The sequence below is a fragment of the Chlamydotis macqueenii genome, chromosome 2 (assembly GCF_036417535.1).
Source record: "Chlamydotis macqueenii isolate bChlMac1 chromosome 2, bChlMac1.mat, whole genome shotgun sequence".
Taxonomy (NCBI): Eukaryota; Metazoa; Chordata; class Aves; order Otidiformes; family Otididae; genus Chlamydotis; species Chlamydotis macqueenii.
In genome coordinates this window covers 155,505,886-155,525,576 of record NC_141557.1, presented here as the reverse complement: position 1 = coordinate 155,525,576, position 19,691 = coordinate 155,505,886, and the positions used below count along the sequence as shown (strand labels likewise).

Sequence of the window (19,691 nt, the reverse complement as noted above, 5' to 3'; positions counted from 1 at the left end):
AATCTGAGAAGGCATCACACAGAGATACTTAAAATGTTGTGAGTACTCTGGGAATGTTTCTGAGTTACAGGTAACATCTGGCTTGCTAAAGTTACTCAGTTTAGCCTTTCTCATTAGGACATATTTTCCAAAGAAGGAACATGCCAGAAAGACAATTTAATAATAGAGCCAAACTTTATGATTTAAGATCCCTTTAAAGAAACATTATGAAAATAAATATTAATAGAACTACTTGTATTTCCTTTCTTTTCAGCAAAACTAGTTTTTTATATATGAAAAGAGACTCTGTAAAACATGCAGTATTGTGCAAATGTGTAGGAAGATGGATTTTTAAATGCCTGAAAATAAGCAACTTACCTACTTTATTTTTCCACCTGTGAAATAATAAGAACAAATCATTTTTTCAAAATTTGTGTGATACACATATGTATGAAGATTTTGTTTTGGTTCAAGGACAAAGATGATGTACTACTGTCATGACTCAGGTGATTAGAACAAGAGTTGCTTAATTCGTTTTCCCTTCATGCTCTCCCTGACTGGAAAGGATCCACTGACCAGCTGTACAAATGCAATCACAGAGCGAGAAGGTTGTGGCATGTGAAAATTGAAAATTTCTGCCCAGCAGTCCTTAATACTTAAAGAAGCCTGGGTAGAAGTCATATTCGCCTAATATTCCTAACTCTGTGCTCTCCTATCTCACCTGTGCTCTGATGTTTGCCTGTATGGTGTCATGCTGATCAAGATTTGAGTGAATTGAGACTTCTGCTGGCAAGCAAAAGCAAATTTATTTAAAGTATTTTTGTATTCTCTCTCTTGCCTGCCCAGCCCAGTTCTTCCAATGTAAATGAGAGCTCACTGATGAGTGTGTCCACTTTATTTCCTCTCCACTCTGTGTCTTCCTATGGTTTCAGTAAATGTAGGTTGTACCCTGGATATATAAGTGGCATTATGGTTGTGGGATGACATAATGAGTAGATGAGGTAGAATCAAAAGTGGAATCAGGACATCTCATACCTATTCCCACACATCTGCAGAAAAATTAGAGAATAGAGAAGGAATGACGAGTAATGAGGAACAGTTGAAGACATGGAGATCAACTTGTACTGAAGTAGGCAGTGAGAGAGATAACAGGTGGCCAGCCAGCAACCAGTGGAAGTTTAGAGGGCATTAGAGCTTAAATACAGGGAAGACGCCGCAGTGTGAACCAGAATAGAAGACAAGGGGCAGAGAGAATCTGAGTAGTAGAGGTGTCTTCAGGTTTGGGGCATAATGGGTGGAATGGTGGCAGAAACATGAAGGCACTTGAGGTGGGACTTGATGTCATCTGGTGCAAGACTGGGTTCTTGGACCTGCAGGAAGAGCACAGATGGATTGAAGGGCTTGGAGCAGACAGGGAGGTAGAAGTTTTAGGAAGGCAGAGTTCTGGACATGAGAATGGACTATATGGTGAAGTTTTGGGAGCTGTGGGAGAGGCTAATCAACTTCAGCATCTTACTCTTCTATTATGTCTTTGGAGGGTTGGGCTGCTTCTAAGGTCTGTAGGACTACATAGTATATTTTTGGCTTTCTGAAATAGGGTAACCCTGCCCAAGGATAGTTATAGGAGAAAAATTAATTCTTGGTGCTCTAGCCTTACCTTTCTGGCCTCTAGTAAGTTTCTCTGCTGTGTAGGAGCAGTGGGAGGTGGTGCTACTTATGAATCTGCCAGGATGTATCTTACAGCATTTTCTTCTGAAGGAGTAACCTTCAGCTGCTATTTGGAGTAATTTCTTTCTCTTTGTGCTCTGATTTAATTCTAAGACTATGCAACTAGTAGCTGTAACTAAAAAGTTATTTTTCAGCTTTTGACTTTTTCCACTTGTGTTTCTATACCTTCTATGTTTTCTTCTACCGTCCAGTCTCATACCATCTGGTTTTCCCTCCATGGAAATCACAAACTCTCACTCTAGCATCAACCATGCAGTTTCACCAGGAGCTTGAAGAATGTTGATAATTGTACTCATTTGGTTAAGATCTATATTTTGTTAATGTTCAAAATTCACTCATATGAGAATTTATGCTGTCTTAATTTTTTTTTTTATTTGAAACCGAGGCCTTGACATTTGCCATTTTGGACAATGTAATTTTCAACTGATTCTGAACAGTTTTGTTTACTATTTACTTGTCTTTTGGATATTTTAAGTCCTATCAGTTTTCTATCCTATAACCTGCTTTTATTACTCAAACATTTTGTTAGTCTCTTTGTGGTTGATCAGTGCCTTAGAAAATATAAATAATTCAGAGTCTCTGGATAGACTAAAATCTGGTGCTTTCCTAGAAAGTCATACCTAAATCAGCAAAATTAATATTATCTCTTCATATTGTGATTGAGAAATGCCTTTATTCCATTTATATTTCACCTATGTTTCACCTACCTTTATATTTTAGCTACACCTACATATTTTACCTAGCCTGAGAGTCTGGAGCCTGTTTCATCTCAGAATGTCATGATTCAGAGATATTTGTGAGTCTTGAGGAGAGAGAAGCTCTATAGAATAACTGAGTTGGTGTTCTGAGCTTTGCCTTGGTTTGGTTAAAAGCTACTTATGTAGCTGGGACATAGAGAGATATGCATGAATGGAATGTTGCATGGTCTAATGTCTTCGCTGTCAATGCATCCAAAAACTTGCAGCTTTGCAGAGAAGAATCTTGGAGTATTGGTGGACACCAAGTTGAACATAGGCCAGCCATGTTCTCTTCTGAGAAAGAAGGCTAATTGTATCCTGGGCTGCATTATAAGTGTTGCCAGCAGGCCGAGGGTGGCAATCTGTTCAGCATTGGTGAGACACACTTGGAGTGCTGTGATCAGTGCTGGGCCCCCCAGTGCAAGAGAAAAGTGGACAAGTTGGAGAGAATCCAGCAAAGGGCAGAAAGATGATAAAGGGACTGGAACATCTCTCCTATGAGGAAAGGCTGGGGCTGTTCAGCCTAGAGAAGAGAGGCTTCAGGGCGTCTTATCAATATGTATAAATGCCTGAGGGGAGGGCGCAAAGAGGACAGAGCCAGGCTCTTTTCAGTGGTGCCCAGTGACAGAACCAGAGGCAATGGGCACAAACTGAAACACAGGAGGTTCCCTCTGAACATCAGGAAACATTTTTTTTTTACTGTGAGGGTGTCTGAGCACTGGCACAGGTTGCCCAGGGAAGTTGTAGAGTCTCCATCCCTGGAAATATTCAAAAGCCATCTGGACATCATCCTGGGCAGCTGGCTTTAGGTGACCCTTCTTGAGCAGGAGGGCTAGCCCAGATGACCTCCAGAGGTCCCTTCCAACCTCAGCCATCCTGTGAACCTCATGGATTTACTGATCAAAGATGGATTTGTGCTACTTCGCAGCAATTGCATGTAACAGGTACAAACCTATTGTTCTTTATTCTTGTTACAGTCACAGAATCTGTTCCCTTCCCCCAGGACTGAATTAGAGTACACAAGCTATATTTTTGGGATACATATTCTTTTCAGATGCTTTATATCCATACAAATTTTATTGGTATTAATAGGATGTAATCTAAGAAGCAAAGTATAATGAATAAAGATTAGCAATTACTAGAAGACCAGTAGATACTTTTCTTCCAGAACATTATGGCTCAGGTTATCAACAATATTTGAGAATACTAATTTGGTGTCATCATCTTAATATGAATTCCTTTCAGTAAGATCACATGAAGAATAGAGTTTGTGCAACTTCTTTCAGGCTGTATCAGTGATAAGCCAAGCCTAATGACTTTATCACACTATATTTAACCTTTTTATTCCTCATAAACAATTTTTATCAGAATTAATTTTTTTTTTTTTTGCAACTATATAAATGGCCTAGCACATTCCTGAGGTAACTGAAATGTTAAAAACGTTGTTAACCTAAAAATTGTCTCATCTAATATCTGTCTTGCAATACTATCCTGAAAGGATCTCTCTATTTTCAGTAACGGAACAGAAAGCTAACTGAATTCAGTGTTTTTCACTTGCTTTAGTGAGTTTCTGATTAGGTTACTAAACCTTTCACCATTCATCTTCCAGCCTGTTCAGACTTCCCTAGCCTTTAAAATGAAAAACAAAACCTCTTTCCTTGCCTCTCCGATGACCTTGCCATACCAGAGATGCTGAAGATAGTAAATTCCACATGAAATGAAAGAAAGCAAATCATTTTCACCTTCTTTTCTGGAAACATTGTTCTTAAATGTACTATTTACTGCACAGAAAATCACTGCAGAATGGGTGTCTTTCTAAGGCAATGTCTATGAACATTTTTTTGAAGGTCATCAGAACAAACCGAAGGACATAACATTCAGTGAAATGATGTAGTGACACATTTAAAGTGTAGTGTTTATACTGTAATGATCATCTGTACAGACATTTTGCATGAGTAAGGAGCTGATAGTGACTACATGCTTCATTTTCTGGGAAAAATATTTGTGACTTGAAGATTTTCAGACTTTGAACCTTTAAGCTCTCTGGCAGTGTCATCTTCAAAGATGATGCAGGAAAATTGAAGACTGAGAGTTCCTTTAATAGACTTTGACCAAAATGGTCAAAAAATCAGTGATTTCGTAAAATGCCATCAGTAGATTACACCAGTAGCATTTTAATTAATGTCTGACAAGTAGTATCAAAAAACCAGTGTTATTAGCAGGAGTTTTTATTTAGGTTTCTGAGACATTTTGTGTCATGTTTTAAAACTTCACTTTCCCTATTTTAGTGAATCAGAGAGCGAAATGTGGACTTTTTGATTAATTCTTTATTACATAAGCAGTCACAAATGAGTTCTGACAGCTTTTTATTGCCTGGACCTTCAAAAGCATTTAGAAATCTAAAGATCAATGAGAGTTAGATTCCTTAATTAATTTAAAAATAGGAGTGGTATATATTATGCGTGTCAGTGTAAAGGTTATTTGGTAGAATTTCATTATATAATTCTCACTTATTTAGGTATGGTAAATGCAGTCATATTTCATTGCTGTCAAAGTTACATGGAGACATACAACTGTAGAACCCTAGAAATCTATTCAGCCTTCAGAATAAATGTGTTTTAGGGAAGATGTGTTACTCAGTGGAATTTCCGTTCTAGAAGAAGAAAGCCACTGTAGGAAAAAAATGTGGATTGAAAAGATTACTCAGCTTAAAAGTATTGTTTTCACATATTCCTTCTGTTATCTCCAGTATATTCCAGATTCTATTTAGCACAGCCATTTCTAGAATTCTCTGATAATGATCATAAAGGGACCCTCCTTTCTCTTTTCTGATTAATGCAAATATTAGCAGTAGTTTCATACAATCACTTTCAGAAAGCTTCATTATATTAATTTAGTCCATCTTCCTGTATACCACAGGCTTTAAATTTCATGCATTTATCTCTCTACTGAGCCCAAAGTCTTATTTTGGCCACAGTTGAAGCTGTGGCAGTTCTGTTTTCCACAACAGTTATCCTTACTTGATCACTGTCACTAAGAGACGGTATGTGGCTTGGTGAAGCTCACATACCGTTGTTGCATATGGAGTTGTGTTCCAAAAAGAAGGAAAATCAGTATATCAATTATTTTTTTTTTCTTGAACAGAGATAGAATAACATCTTTTGAGTAGAAGAACTTTTATATCAAATGATATTTGATAATTGATAATAAATGTTCTAGTAGGCAAATCCTAACCCTTTCCTAAGTTCCAGAATCACTTTTGTCAAGGAAGCATTTTCTATTGATTGCAGCATCAGCAAATTTCCTCATTATCCTTGATGATGTGATCCAAGCCAAAATAAAGAACCTAAGCCTCAAGAGGATCAAAGGAATAAAATATTGTTAACAGAACACTAGAGGGCCTCCTGAGAAGGGAGGAAAGGTCCAAAGAAACAGACTTTCCTTCACTGGAGTACACAAAGAATTGGAGGGCATCAGCCCCTTCACAATGAGTTTCACAAAGGAATAACAGAAGCCCAGAAATTAATGACAGAAGCTACAGACTCTGTCTTATTTCTTGCAGATTTTAGAATGGAGACTTTAACTTTACTGGATATCTGGAACAGGCTGTTTTCAAACCAATTGCATTAAGAAGTAGTCAATAAAATGAACTGTTTGGTATAATTCCTGTTCTCCTCCTTCCTTTCAAATGGTTAAGGTGTCCCTCTCCCATGTTGTTGCTAAGAAGGGAGAGAGATATCCTTTTGCCAGGAGATAAACTTTTACTCAGAATAAGTCTTCCCAAAAATGGTGATGGACATGTTTTTCTTTGAGAAGGGGAATTCACTTGGATTTCACTTGGACTTTGAACTTGAGATTCTGCTGTAGCAAAGGAGCTGAGGGAGTTTGTGGTCACTCATACTTATTATAAAGAATGAGGAGAAGTCCAAACTGCAGCAGATTCTTTAATAGAATAATACAATAGTTTGGGTTGGAAGGGACCTTTAAAGGCCATCTAGTCCAACCCCCCTGCAAGGAGCAGGGACATCTCCAACCAGATCAGGTTGCTGCTGGTGTCCCTGCTCCTTGCAGGGAGATTGGACTAGATGGCCTTTAAAGGTCCCTTCCAACCCAAACTATTCTATGATTTGGTGATTCTATGATCTTCAACCAGATCAGGTTGCTCAGAGCCACATCCAACCTGGCCTTGAATTTTGCCAAGAACGGGGCTTTCACCACCTCCCTGGGCAACCTGTGCCAGTGTTCCACCACCCTCATTGTAAAAAAAAGTTTCCTTATATCCAGTCTGAATCTACCTTCTTCTACTTTAAAACAATTACCCCTCATCCTATTACAGCAGGCACCGATAAAGTGTTTCTCCCCATCTTTCTTACAAGCCCCCTTTAGGTACTGGAAGGCCGCTATAAGGTCTCCCCAGAGTCTTCTCTTCTCCAGACTGAACAGCCCCAACTCTCTTAACCTGTCTTCATAGAAGAGGAGCTCCAGCCCTCTGACCATCTTCATGTCCCTCCTCTGGACTCGCTCTAACAAGTCTATGTCCTTCCTATGCTGGGTACAATGAAGATACTAAAAATGTCTGAACTAGCACATGGAACAGAACTGAAATGCAAGTGGGAGGAACATCAATGTGCACTATTAACATGGTATTAAACCAGATAGCATATATTTAAATGTTAATAAATGTGTATATGTAAATCTATATGTATTAACATATAGATTTCAATATAATTCCATCCAGATCATTTGGTTAAAATTGCCGTATACATGTGTTTCATGCTGAGTGAAGTGTTAAAATCTAACAGAAAGAGTAAATGTCACAAGAGAAAATTTATTCAGACTCTCTTAATTTTTTCTATTTTTGAGAGATTATTTAAATACTTGTAAGCATAAATTTAAACTTTCGTAAGACTTATTTTTCTGTCTATTTTTATTTCAGGCTAAAGAAATAATCCTGGCTAAGCAAAAAGTATCAGCCTCGATTAAAGATTCTGACTGCAATACACTGCAAAAAGATGCAAGAAGGTAATTCCTTTTTTTCTTTTGCATTAGTTTAAATTTTTCTCCATTTGTTGTTCACATGCCAGAATATATGCTTCTTATTATGTTATTGTTGAAGGTACAAAAATATTGATTTGTATAGAGTGAAACTCTGTTTAAAAGCTTTAGACTAATGGCCTGTCTGGTGCTGTTTGTAAAGTGATCAGCTCCAACAGCAGAGCTGAAAAAGCACATATTTCTGCTAATCAGTTTTGTTCTATCAGCTCATTCAGATTATTAAACTGCTATATACTAAAACAAAATCACCTACTTAGAATTGCCTCTGCAGAGCTCCTTGCTATGTAACGTAAGTATGAAAAATGTTTAGAAAGCAATGATTTTGAGTCTCTGTCATGATTGTATTTTCTTACTGGTATACAGGTTGAGCCAGTGCAGTAATAAATAGGTTCAAAAAGCAATTCTGCAAGGTTCTATAACATAGATCCATCCTGTTAGATGTGATGTAAACTCAAGCTCTTGAAATCTTGCAGTTAATGACTGCCAGAAGCAAGCAAATATCAGTGATGCACTATTTTTTATTTTTACTCTTAGCAAGTGTCACTAGCCGTTGCTGTCGATAGACATGGGGGTTGATGGACACTTGGCCTAAGTAAAAGTACTATGATAGATCTTTTAATCATTGCTTTTCCTCTTGCTATAGGGAATTGTATTCATACCAAAAATTATAGTAACAACAAGGTTTGTTAAGCAGTTATATTTGAAGAGTTGCCTTTGTTTCTTTTTTTTTTATTTCATTGTGGTGCATGTTGATGGAAAGTCTAAGCAGTTAGTAAAAAATACGATTATGGATCATGGGTATTCTTCTTGATCTCAATACTTAGGGCACTGGCAAAATGGCTCTGCAAGAGTCAGTTGTCATTAATTCTGCTTTTTATTTTTTATTTTTAATGAGGATCAGTCATTATTTTCTTGAATGACCTTCAAGATAAGAAGATGATGACAGGATAACTGCAAGAATTTATTGAGAGAGGGATGAGAGATGCCCCATCCCTGGAAACATTCAAGGTCAGGTTGGACAGGGCTCTGAGCAAACTGATCCAGTTGAAGATGTCCCTGCTCCTTGCAGGGGGGCTGGACTAGATGACCTTTAAAGGTCCCTTCTAACCCAAACTAATCTATGATTCTATGATTCTAATGAGCCACAAGCACTGCACCCTTTCCTTAGGCAGCAGTGATTACAGCAGTGCACTGTCTTGATTATTGAGTATTTCAAATGTTTTAAAAAGTTCAAGCCAAATGGTGGATACTAACTTTGTAAAAGAAAGGGTTCTTTCCTGCAGAAGTACAGCTAAAGCTTTAGTTACATTACAAGAAATCAGTTAAAAGAAATGTCTTAACTTTTTTTTTCAGGAAAAAACTAGATCTTCCTTTGTTAGATAACTGACATTATCTATTTTCCAAATGGACAAACAGCAAAAGAGTTGGCAACTGGTGGATTAAGAATATATATTTTCTTGGAACCCTCTGTGTGCCTTCAGTTTTGGCTACACAGTGAATGTTTAAATAGAAGTAATAATGGGGACATGGAAGTGATGGAAGTAATAGTGAGGAAATAATGTAAGTAACAAGGAAAATTGAAGTAATAATGGGAAGTGGTCCCCTTTCCCACTAACCGATGAACTAAAGATACTCCACGGCATAGAGAAAGTCCAATAATTTGTGTTTGATTTCAATGTAGTCTTAAGTAATTATGAATACGCTTACTGCAGATTTTGAAAGAAAAATACAAATTTTACTTAAAATACTACAGGAATACAGAACTAGGGAAAAAAGTGTTCTGAATTACAGTTCTTACTAAAAATAGTACCTTTTGACCTCTAGTTGGAAAGTCACTGACTAGTCAGATGTTAAAAATTTGCTGAATAGTTGTCTCTTAGATTACAGAAGAACATTCATTACAGTGATTACACTTGACAGCTACGGATGTCTTAGCTAAATGCTGTCAGACATATAATCTGCTAAGCTATAATGTAGTGCTTTAAATCCCTTTAACTCTTGTTAACTATATTACACGATGATACTATCATTACTTCTGCCACGTAAGAGAGATTTCTTCTGTGACTGTATACAAAATTGTATTTCAAACCTTCAAAGAGACAAGTCTGTATGGTAGGAATTTGACATATACATTTATTTTACTTATAAAGCTGATATTAACATAGAGGCTGAGTATGTCAGTCTTTAATGTAACTGGCCTCACAATTCATCTGTGAGGTACAGAAGTTGCATTTGCCACAGTTGCATAGATGAAATTCAGATGTAGGTAGGAACTGATTTTTCTGAAGTCGTACTGGAAATTTTTGGAGTAACAGTTACATAAAGTCTATAATCTTTGTTTCATACCCTCAGCTTTAGACTATTCTTTTAACGTGTTGGAAAAGAAAAAAATGAAATAAAACTCAAAACATCTCTGACTTTAATTCCTCCAGTAAAGAAAGAAGGAATATACGGGAGATACGTTTTTCTTTGTTTTATACTAGATATCTTTATTTACAGAGGTAGGGAAATACAGCCAGAGAATGGATTAATTTAAAGAGGCAAAGGAATGGAGGAGCAATTTCTAGGATACTTCACAAAGAAGAATTAAAACCAAATCAACAGGTTCTGGTATATACAGATCTTTTATAATGAAATAAGGAATGTAATGTAGAGGTGATTTCTATTTGAGTAGTTCAGGTATTGCAAATCTGCTATCAGTGTCTTTCTTCTCTTAGGTAAGTAACATTGCACTGATGTACTGAGCCAACAGGTGCTATAGAAAATACCATGTCATGCGTTAGGTTAGAAATCTGATTTAGAATCATAGAATCATAGAATGGTTAGGGTTGGAAGGGACCTTCAAAGGTCATCTAGTCCAACCTCCCTGCAAGGAGCAGGGACATCCCTGACTAGGTCAGGTTGCTCAGAGCCTCATCCAGCCTGGCCTTGAACGCTTCCAGAGATGGGGCCTCCACCACCTTTCTGTGCAACCTGTTCCAGTGTTCTATAACCCGCATCGTAAAAAAATTTTTCCTAATTTCTAATCTAAATCTACTCCCCTCTATTTTAAAAACATTACCTCTCATCCTATCGCAACAGTCCCTACTAAACAGCCTATCCCCATCTTTCTTGTAGGCCCCCTTGAGGTACTGGAAGACCGCTATCAGGTCTCCCCGGAGCCTCCTCTTCTCCAGGCTGAACAGCCCCAACTCTCTCAGCCTGTCCTCATAAGAGAGGTGCTCCAGCCCTTTTATCATCTTCGTGGCCCTCCTCTGGATTTACATTCTACTGGAACCAGTTCTTAGTGGCAGTCTGTAATGTATGGATTTTGGGGAGCTGTTTTTTTTCTTTTTTTTTTTTTAATTTTTCCATCTGGATACTTAAGGGGACAACACAAATAAAAAATATGCTACTGGAATGTCTACCACTCTCTGCTGGTACACCCATAAATGCTTTTGAACAGGTTATCTAGTTTCAGCTGAATTTCACTAGTTGAGAGACACATCAGATATGTAAAAATGCCTGTAAGTCATGTTGAACTTGAAGCCAAGAAAACTTGGATGTTTTTAATCACTGTATTGGATTTTAATTCTAACCTTTTTCTAGCAAACGTGTCATCATAAGACTCATTAACAGAACTTCTTTTATCGTTTACAATTTCACAGTGATGAACAAGCATTAATTTGCTTTCCTTGGAGAACTTTTTATTTTTAATTGAACTTTTTTTCCATCTATTAACAAGCAGAGATAAAAAGACTAATCATTGAAAAAAGTCTCTACAGTTGTCTCAGTGTTGAGATTAACAGTGTTGCTGAAGATGACACATACTGCAAAGCTCTGATTTACTGGATGACCCTGATTTAGCTTGGTTGATTTTGGTGGAGAAGGTGCAAAGAACAAATTTGTGGGAGAAATTTGTAGATGTAAGGGTAAGAATCTTTTTCAGGGAGTACGGAGTCCTGGTGTGGTTTAGCACTTGCCTACAACTAAGCGTCACACAGCTGCTCACTAACTCCCCTCACTAACTCCCCTCACAGTGGGATGGAGGAGAGAATCAGAAGTGTAAAAGTGTGGAAAATTGTGGGTTGAAATAAAAATAATTTTATAGGTAAAGCAAAAGCCACGCATGAAAACAAAGTAAGACGAGGAACTCATTCACTGCTTCCCATTGGCAGGCAGGTGTTCAGCCATCTCCAGGAAAATGGGGCTTCATCACGCATAACGGTTACTTGGGAAGACAAGTGCCATAACTCCAAATGTCCCCCCCTTCCTTCTTCTTCCTCCAGCTTTTTATTGCTGAGCATGATGTCATATGGTATGGGGCCTAGCTGTCCCAGCTGTGTCCCCTCCCACTCCTGTGGACCCCCAGCCTTGTTGATGGGGTGGTGTGAGAAGTAGAAAAGGCCTTGACTCTGAGTAAGCACTGCTCAGCAGTAACTAGAACATCCCTGTGTTATCAACACTGTTTCCAGCACAAATCTAAAACATAGACCCATACTAGCTACTATGAAGAAAATTAACTCTACCCCAGCCAAAACCAGCACAAGTCCTGATTTGGACTAGTTACACTGTCTGGGAAAGGAGGAATCATAGGAATTGTAATTCAGTTGATTTCTTAACCAGAAAGTGGAGTCAGATATGACTAAGTAACATGTTAAAAAGACTTTTAACTTGAGTTAATCTTAAAGTGTAGATTCATTTGCATTCTCATGGAACCTGGAGCTGTTCAGAGTACAGGGTCTACATCTGTAGCATTTGACTAACGAGGAGAGCAAAAGGTGAGGTGCCTCAGAAGTGATCTGAAAATTAATTTGCACACACAGGCATCTGGTAATCCATAACTGTAATAAGGGCAAGGAGACTTCAGAAATGTGCCCTTCTGGAGAAAAGTATTCTCAAGAATATTGTTCGTTAACTCTTGATCACTGCAACCTAAAGTAATCTGCAGTTGTCCATATGTGACAAGGACAGAAAACTGAGGGCAGAGAAGTACTTTGAAGTCTCTTTGTAACATTCCATAACTTTGAAACAAACCTTGTTAGAATAAAGTAGGTTTTCAGTGTAAGCTTCCCTAATGTTTAAAGATTAGGGATTCACCTTTGGCTGAAAAATTTAATGGTACTTTTCATTCTTCTGGGTTAATCAAGGAGTGAAAATAAGATGGTATTATAACCAGACCCAGAAATTCAGGGTCAATTTGCATATTGCAGGTGTTGGAGCATATTTCTTGCTGACAGACAAGGTCAGTTTGAAATTGGGTATCTTAAAGTGATTGTGCAAAAGAAGGTAAAGAATGGAACAGTGAAGTTGAACATATCACGGGGACTATGATTTTTTCTATTTTTTTTTTTTTCAGAAAATCATACTAGAAACTTGGATGCTAGTATTATATACGTTCTCAGTCTGATGAATCCTATTTGTGAGATGTATTTGTCTTTTAGAACAGGATGACCTAGATATCATCAGCCTTTTATTTATCAGAACTTTTTACCAGTGATTTGTTAGTTCTTCTTGATTGTAGTTGAGTCCTTGAAGAATGATTTTAATTCTACCAGCCATTGTGTATTCATATCTTCCCAATGATCCACTGTTGCTGAAGACTCCAGTTATAGCTTCATTTCAGATTACGCCTATGTAGGGAGATTTGAAAGGCCTCTTACACAATGAAAGAGGTATTAATATTCCAAGTATTTGTAAAACCGTGATTATTTCTTTAGATTACCTAGTAGATTTTTCTAAGCCTATATTTTCAAAACTTGAGACCAGAGTATGGGAAGTGTCACACATTCACCATCATTTTTTAACACACATAAAAAAAAAAGATTTGTCTTTCTCAAAGTTCTCAGTAAGATATAATTCCATAAACTGGCATATCTTAATTTTCTTATTCAATAAAAGGATTTATTAGTACTTTTTCTACGATGATAATGACTTTTGTGCTGTTTCATTCACAGTATCAGAAGGCTGAAAAAAGTGCCTTTCCAAAGCTGTTGGTTGTGACTTGTAAATATCTTTGGAAATTCTGATGCCAGGAAGGAAACTTTCAGTCAAATGTCAGAAACCATTTATTCTGAATCAAATGTATGAGAAATCCTTAGTAATCTAAGTTCTTTTGAAATTCAGAGGTTGAAACAAGGGAATGTAACTGTCAAATCATTAAATGTCAAATATGGGGATAAAGAACTGTGTGAACAAAAGTGTAAACTATCAAAAAATATCAAATGATCAGATATGTGCTCGGTCACACACCAGATTGTTCAGCAGGCTGCTATAGTTATGCAAAAGGGAAGGACTGACCTTCTTTATTGTGGAGTCTTTTAATTTTCTTTTTTAAAAGCATTGTTGAGCTATGTGGAGATAGAAATAGCCTTTCTAAAGAAAAAAAATGCCAGGAAAAAATAAATTATTTAATCCAGTATTATTTATTTTTGTATGGCATTCTGATCTTTTGACCGTAATTTTCCCTTGAGTAGAGAACACTCTACTCACACAGCAGCAGGTAGCAGTGTCAAAACTTGTGAGCTTCTTTTTTTTTTTTAAAACCTGAAACTGAAATCTTTTGCAAACATTTTTATTTCCAGACATGTGCTATAGCTGGTCCTGCAAGAAGTGTTATTGTTTTTTTTCACTGTTGTCTTACCATTTATCATGGAAGAGCTTCAGCAACAAGATTATTTTTATTCTGCTAGGTAGAATTCCATGGAAAAAATGTCTAGATGACCTAAAACTCATTATTTCTTCCACAATTTTTCAAGTGTTAGTCTTGACATCATCAACACCCAGCCTCTTTTTGCCTAGATTACATGATGAGAGGAGCAGATTCTCAGCAGATTTATGCGTGGTAGCTGCACTGACTTCAGCATAACTGGGTCTTGTCCTCAGCCAAATACCTGTATCATGGTAGCTCAGATAGTACTATGAAGCTTTACTAAACAAGTGTGGAATATTTGATCAAGTGAATATAAGAACATAAAAATCTGCTTCCTTTCTGGGAAAAAAAAAAATCACCTGTGCTTGATTCTCAGTCTTTCCTATTGTCTGTTGCTAATAGATACTTCTAGATAAGATGTGCTGATTAAATTTTGAGAATGACTGATGCATAGCATGCTTCCATAGCTTGTTATGTGTATTGTTACTTATGATGCTCACTGTTAATTAATTTCTGGTGTATTGAAGTTTATTCTGCTACTAAGCAATAAGCTATTCAAACTCCACAGAGTTTACTGTATATTCATGACTAGGAATTTGTACAATTTTAGAGCTATTGAACAAATGTAAAATACCACTACTAATTAAAACACTTCAAATCAAGGAAAGTATTTTCTAATGTGTGACAGAGGCACAGGCTGAGGCTAAATAATTTTCTTATTTATGCATTTTACCTTTTCCTGAGATGCTTTAGATTTTTGTTTAGTAATTAGTGATTAGGTTAAGATTTTGGACAGGGTATGGTCTCTTTGGGATCTCCTCAACAGCTATTGATAAAGTGATTTCATAAATTGCACAGGAAACTAAAATGTCTCTTATCTTTTGGGGATGAACATTTTCTAGAACGTTGCCACAAAGTGAATCCACTTTTATTTCATCAAACTGTGTAGTAGAAGAAAAAAAATCTAGCCTTATAAATTGAAGAACTTTCAAGGTAAAGAAATAAGAGTTTTCTTGTATCTGTCTTCACTACCTATGAAATTCTCCTGTGAGTAGTTTTTGTTTGTGACACTTTTTGGAAAAGGTTATCCAAATTATTAAAGCAAGGTGTTTCACTGGTTATTTTCCACTCAGCAAAATGATTGAATAATTCCCATAGCACACGAAAAATCTAGTGGCATAAGACTGAAAGAGTTGACTAGGCTGAAGGACTGCCTCTTCTGTTAGTCATGCTTTCCTCAACATAGCACGGGAGGAGAGGAGGAAAACTCCCGTGAATCCGTCTGCATCTCTCCTTCACTGGAACAGAGATCCTGCACACAGATATGGGCTGGGACATCTGCTGGGATGTCATGGAGCCTTGATGGAGAAGCACTGGTGGAATTTGGAAACTGCTTGGCAAAACTCTCTCTATTTTAAGAACAAAAGATGGTGCTTTTTCAGTTAAAAATCTTTTAATATACTTTATTTACATATTTTCATTAACCATGTTGTCATCAAAGAAATCCTTCATCTGGTGACTTTGCTACTTTTTTCTTTGCTCTAGTTTTAATGAGCCTTTCTGATCTCCTGGGTAAACATGCAGTTTTGTCACATCTTTGAAGGGTGATGCACTGTCTTTTGTAACGTTGAGCTTGGAACTTTGACCCAAAGTAGCACTCAGTAATAAAGGAAAATTAATATGAAGATGTACAAATTATGTTGGAATTTGCAGAAATTGGAACATCATTGTACAATTAAATCTGCATTTTGCTTTTTTCTTGTAAATAGTTGCAGATTACTTGAAAATAGGCTAGATTTTTCCCATTTAATTGTTGAGTTCTCTATTAAAAAACAACAGAAGCTTTAAATGCTGCAAGACAGAAAGTATAAGAATATTTCAAATCTTTGAACATCACGTGAAGTGGATAGGTTGCCTTAATGAGTGGCCTGTACACATTTCTAAACTCATTAGGAGGGCTTGTTGTGATAGGATGAGGGGTAATGGTTTTAAAATAGAGGGACGTAGATTCAGACTAGATAGAAGGAAGACATTTTTTACAATGAGAGTGGTGGAACACTGGAACAGGTTGCCCAGAGAGGTGGTGGATGCCCCATCCCTCGAAACATTCAAGGCCAGGCTGGACGGGGCTCTGAGCAACCTGATCTGGTTGGAGATGTCCCTGTTCCTTGCAGGGGGGTTGGACTAGATGACCTTTAAAGGTCCCTTCCAACCCAAACTCTTCTATGGTTCTATGGTTCTATGGTGATTTGGAAGAATATTCTTAATAGCAATAGAATCTGGAAATTGTGTTGTAACTCTGGCCTTTCTTATACTTTATTTTTTTTTTCATAATACAAACATGATGGGGATTCATGTTGCCAAAACATAAGAAGTAACTGATAAAAGCAAATAAATTCATAGAATTACATTTTCTCTATAAATAAAAGTATTTATATTTTCCAAAGATGAATCTGTCACATGGAAATTAATAGACAGATAGTGTGAAGGAACTGTGTTAAAAGTGAACAGAAAGAAAAAAGAATGAAAAAACAATTAGATTTTAAAACCCCTGTTTTACATCAAAAGCCAGCCATTTGTAATGTGATACCAGCTATCACCCTGCTCTGATATAAAACAAACTATAGACGGCAAAATGTTAACTTTTGATTTTTGTAGGCTAAGGGTTCTTTTGTACAAAATCTCTCAGATTTTGTAGAACTCTTCTGTTTACACTGAGGGGTTTTTTTATAACAATCAATTTTCAAGTTACAGAAACTCTTAATCCTGGTTTAACAGGACTCAGTAACAACTCTCACACTGAAGTCAACAGGTTTATAAACAGACATTCAAAATAGTTCTGTTATATTTGAAACTGAAATTAAGTTTTTTCTGTTTATTCCCCTCTTGTTTTAGGAGCGGACAAATTGAGAAATTAGAAGTGGATCCTACTAAATATTCATTCCCTGATGTGACAAAGATAATCCAAGAAAAGGAACGAATTGGACAGGGACCTATTATGCTACAATCAGAGAAGATTACAGAGACTAAGAAGAGTTGTGTTGCTTTTGAAAATGATGAAGATGTTCCTCCCTTAATTTGAAACATTCTTAGATAGTTCCTCTATATATAGCATGTATGCTTGTGCTGTTTTCATGACTCTATGTGTAAAGTAAATATAATATAGCTGAAGTTGGAAATATTATAATGTTTCTTATCAATAACTTTATTATGCTTGTGTTTTCTGTGGTGTTTTCTGCTTGTATATTGCTATATAAATTCTTTTTTTTCTATATTGTTTATTTAGTAAGTCTCAAATCACAATGGGAGCCATATAAGGCAGGCACTGTAATTTTTCAGAGGATTTACTGTCTAGCTTGAATGATGACATATTGCTGTAGAAAAAGATAGAAGGAAGGAAGAAAGCACTTGTAACAAGATTTATGATTAGTCTCACTAAACTGAAGATAGCAAAAATCTCTGTGTATTCCTTCAGTGTTTTCTTTTTCATGGACAACAATAAAAGAAAACAATGTGTTCTGGGAGGAAGAGACATTGCTGTAACCTACCATGCATACAGCAGCAGCAGAGTGACCCCGAGGGCGCAGGAGGAGGAGGGCAGGAGGTGCTGCAGGCCCGGAGCAGGGATCCCCTGTAGCCCTGCAGAGACCCCACTGGAGCAGAGAGCCAGCCTGCAGCCCGGGGAGGGCCCGGGCGTCCTAAAAGTTGGAAGGTGAACACATTGAAGGCCTTCCTCTTTTTCTTCATTGCTATTTCTGAAGATCTTGTGGGGACAATGCACCTTTCAGAAATTCAGCTGGCTTGGATGAACCTGTCAAGAGCTTCAGGAGTTTGTGGAAAACAGGCATCCATACAGCTCAGTCATATACAATTTTTTTTTTCCTAAGCACAGAGCTATAAAATTTTACCTCTACTGTCAAACCAAAGGAAAACCAATAGTCCCTTTCCAACTCAGTTCTCTTTTTCATCCTATTTCTAATGGATAGATAATGCTCTTTTTTTTGGGGGGAGAAAAAAAATTATTGAACTACAGTTACATCTCAGAATCATAGAATTATAGAATGATTTGGGTTGGAAGGGTCCTTCAAAGGTCATCTAGTCCAACCTCCCTGCAAGAAGCCAGGACATCCCCGACTAGATCAGGTTGCTCAGAGCAACTTCTCATTGGAAAAGTAATATCAGGTGCCAAAATATACTTGCAACTACTGAGGAAAGAGTTGTTTCACATAGTACTGTAATCTTGGGATCCAATCTGAAAATGGAGTATGTTCTGAGAATCAGCTTCAACAAAATTCTCAATGTTTGTATGCACTGTGGAGAATACAAGCAGAGGTTGATCACAGAGGAACAAAGTGTGCAAGTATGAGATGATACCAGTGGCCCACAAGAGCGTAAACACACACCACCAAGTATCAATTACTGATCGTAATGCAACTTTGAGAAAAGAAGACATAAGAAAGAGGACAAAGAACGTACAGCCAATGTAGATAAAATATCCCCTGTACAGTAAAATGCAAAGAAGATGACACAAGGAATAGAAGAGAGTCACAGCCCCCACAAGAAAAAGGAAGAGTGAAGAAGAATTATCTCCCCCAGTTAAGGACATGACATCTGATCAAAGCCATTGCGCATCTGTAGCGGGTTGCTCCTAGATACACCAGAAAAAAAGTTCTGCTTTTTGATTTGCCACTTGCCTCATTCTGCCACTGCAAACTCAGCAGTTGTATATACGGCATTATCTCTTACTGTGTAATTGGGTTAAGCAGATTAAAATTTCAGAGTGCACTGCGTGCGTGTGTGCGCGTATTGCGACATTTCACCTCTAACTGGCTGACTGGGTGAATTTAAGCAGCATGCAGTGGGTGGATCTATTCGTTGTCCAGTAGACAGGAGATGGATGGGGTTAATGACAAATTCTAGCAGCATTGAGAGGAAAGAGGATGTACAATGGTTCAGAAAGGCCCTTGGATTCCCCACAAAATCTTTCCCTTGCTCTAAAACTGGGCGATAGGATGTAAGATTTGGATTTGCACAGTCAGCACAAGAGAGTTTTGTTTTTGATGCGTAAAACAGAAGGAGTCCAGTTCCTCACAGAGGTAAGTTGATTCAGGTGGGTAAAAAAAAAATCCGAAAAGGACGTGTTACACTATTACAGTGTAAAGCTATACTGCACTTACAATTACAGCTGTGTTTCAGAACAACATGCACTGAAATAGCAAAGCTTGATTCAAAACTGCCTTTTATCTTACAGTCTTGGATTCTGAATGTGACTATTTGAATGTACCTGTGATATCTGAATGTAATGAAATTACCCAGCATGGGTAACAGTACTGGACATGCAAAACGTGCTTTCGTACTGTGTGTTTCAAATGATAATTCCCGTAAGGGCAAGCTGGTGCGTAACAAATGCATTTCTTACTGGTTTATGAATAGTGAAAGAAAGTCATAGGTAACCTGAGCATTGTTCTTTTTCTGAACAGTTGCTAAAGACCAGATGTTAGCTGTCAAAGCTACACTGTGTTTGTAACTGTAACTTCACCCAGACAAATTCAGACAGAATC

The 19,691-nt window shown here is 37.3% G+C and overlaps 1 protein-coding gene across 1 annotated transcript in view; it reads left to right on the top strand.

The window, feature by feature from the left end:
* The window catches only part of DNAAF11 (dynein axonemal assembly factor 11), a 33,716-nt gene extending 16,213 nt beyond the window's left edge, over positions 1 to 17,503 (top strand). Inside the window, exons 11-12 of the mRNA XM_086742623.1 lie at positions 7,381 to 7,466; positions 17,026 to 17,503. Of these exons, the coding sequence (XP_086598749.1) occupies positions 7,381 to 7,466; positions 17,026 to 17,212 (273 nt within the window). The 3' untranslated portion in view covers positions 17,213 to 17,503. The remainder of the gene's footprint in view (positions 1 to 7,380; positions 7,467 to 17,025) is intronic.
* Positions 17,504 to 19,691: the final 2,188 nt, after the last annotated feature.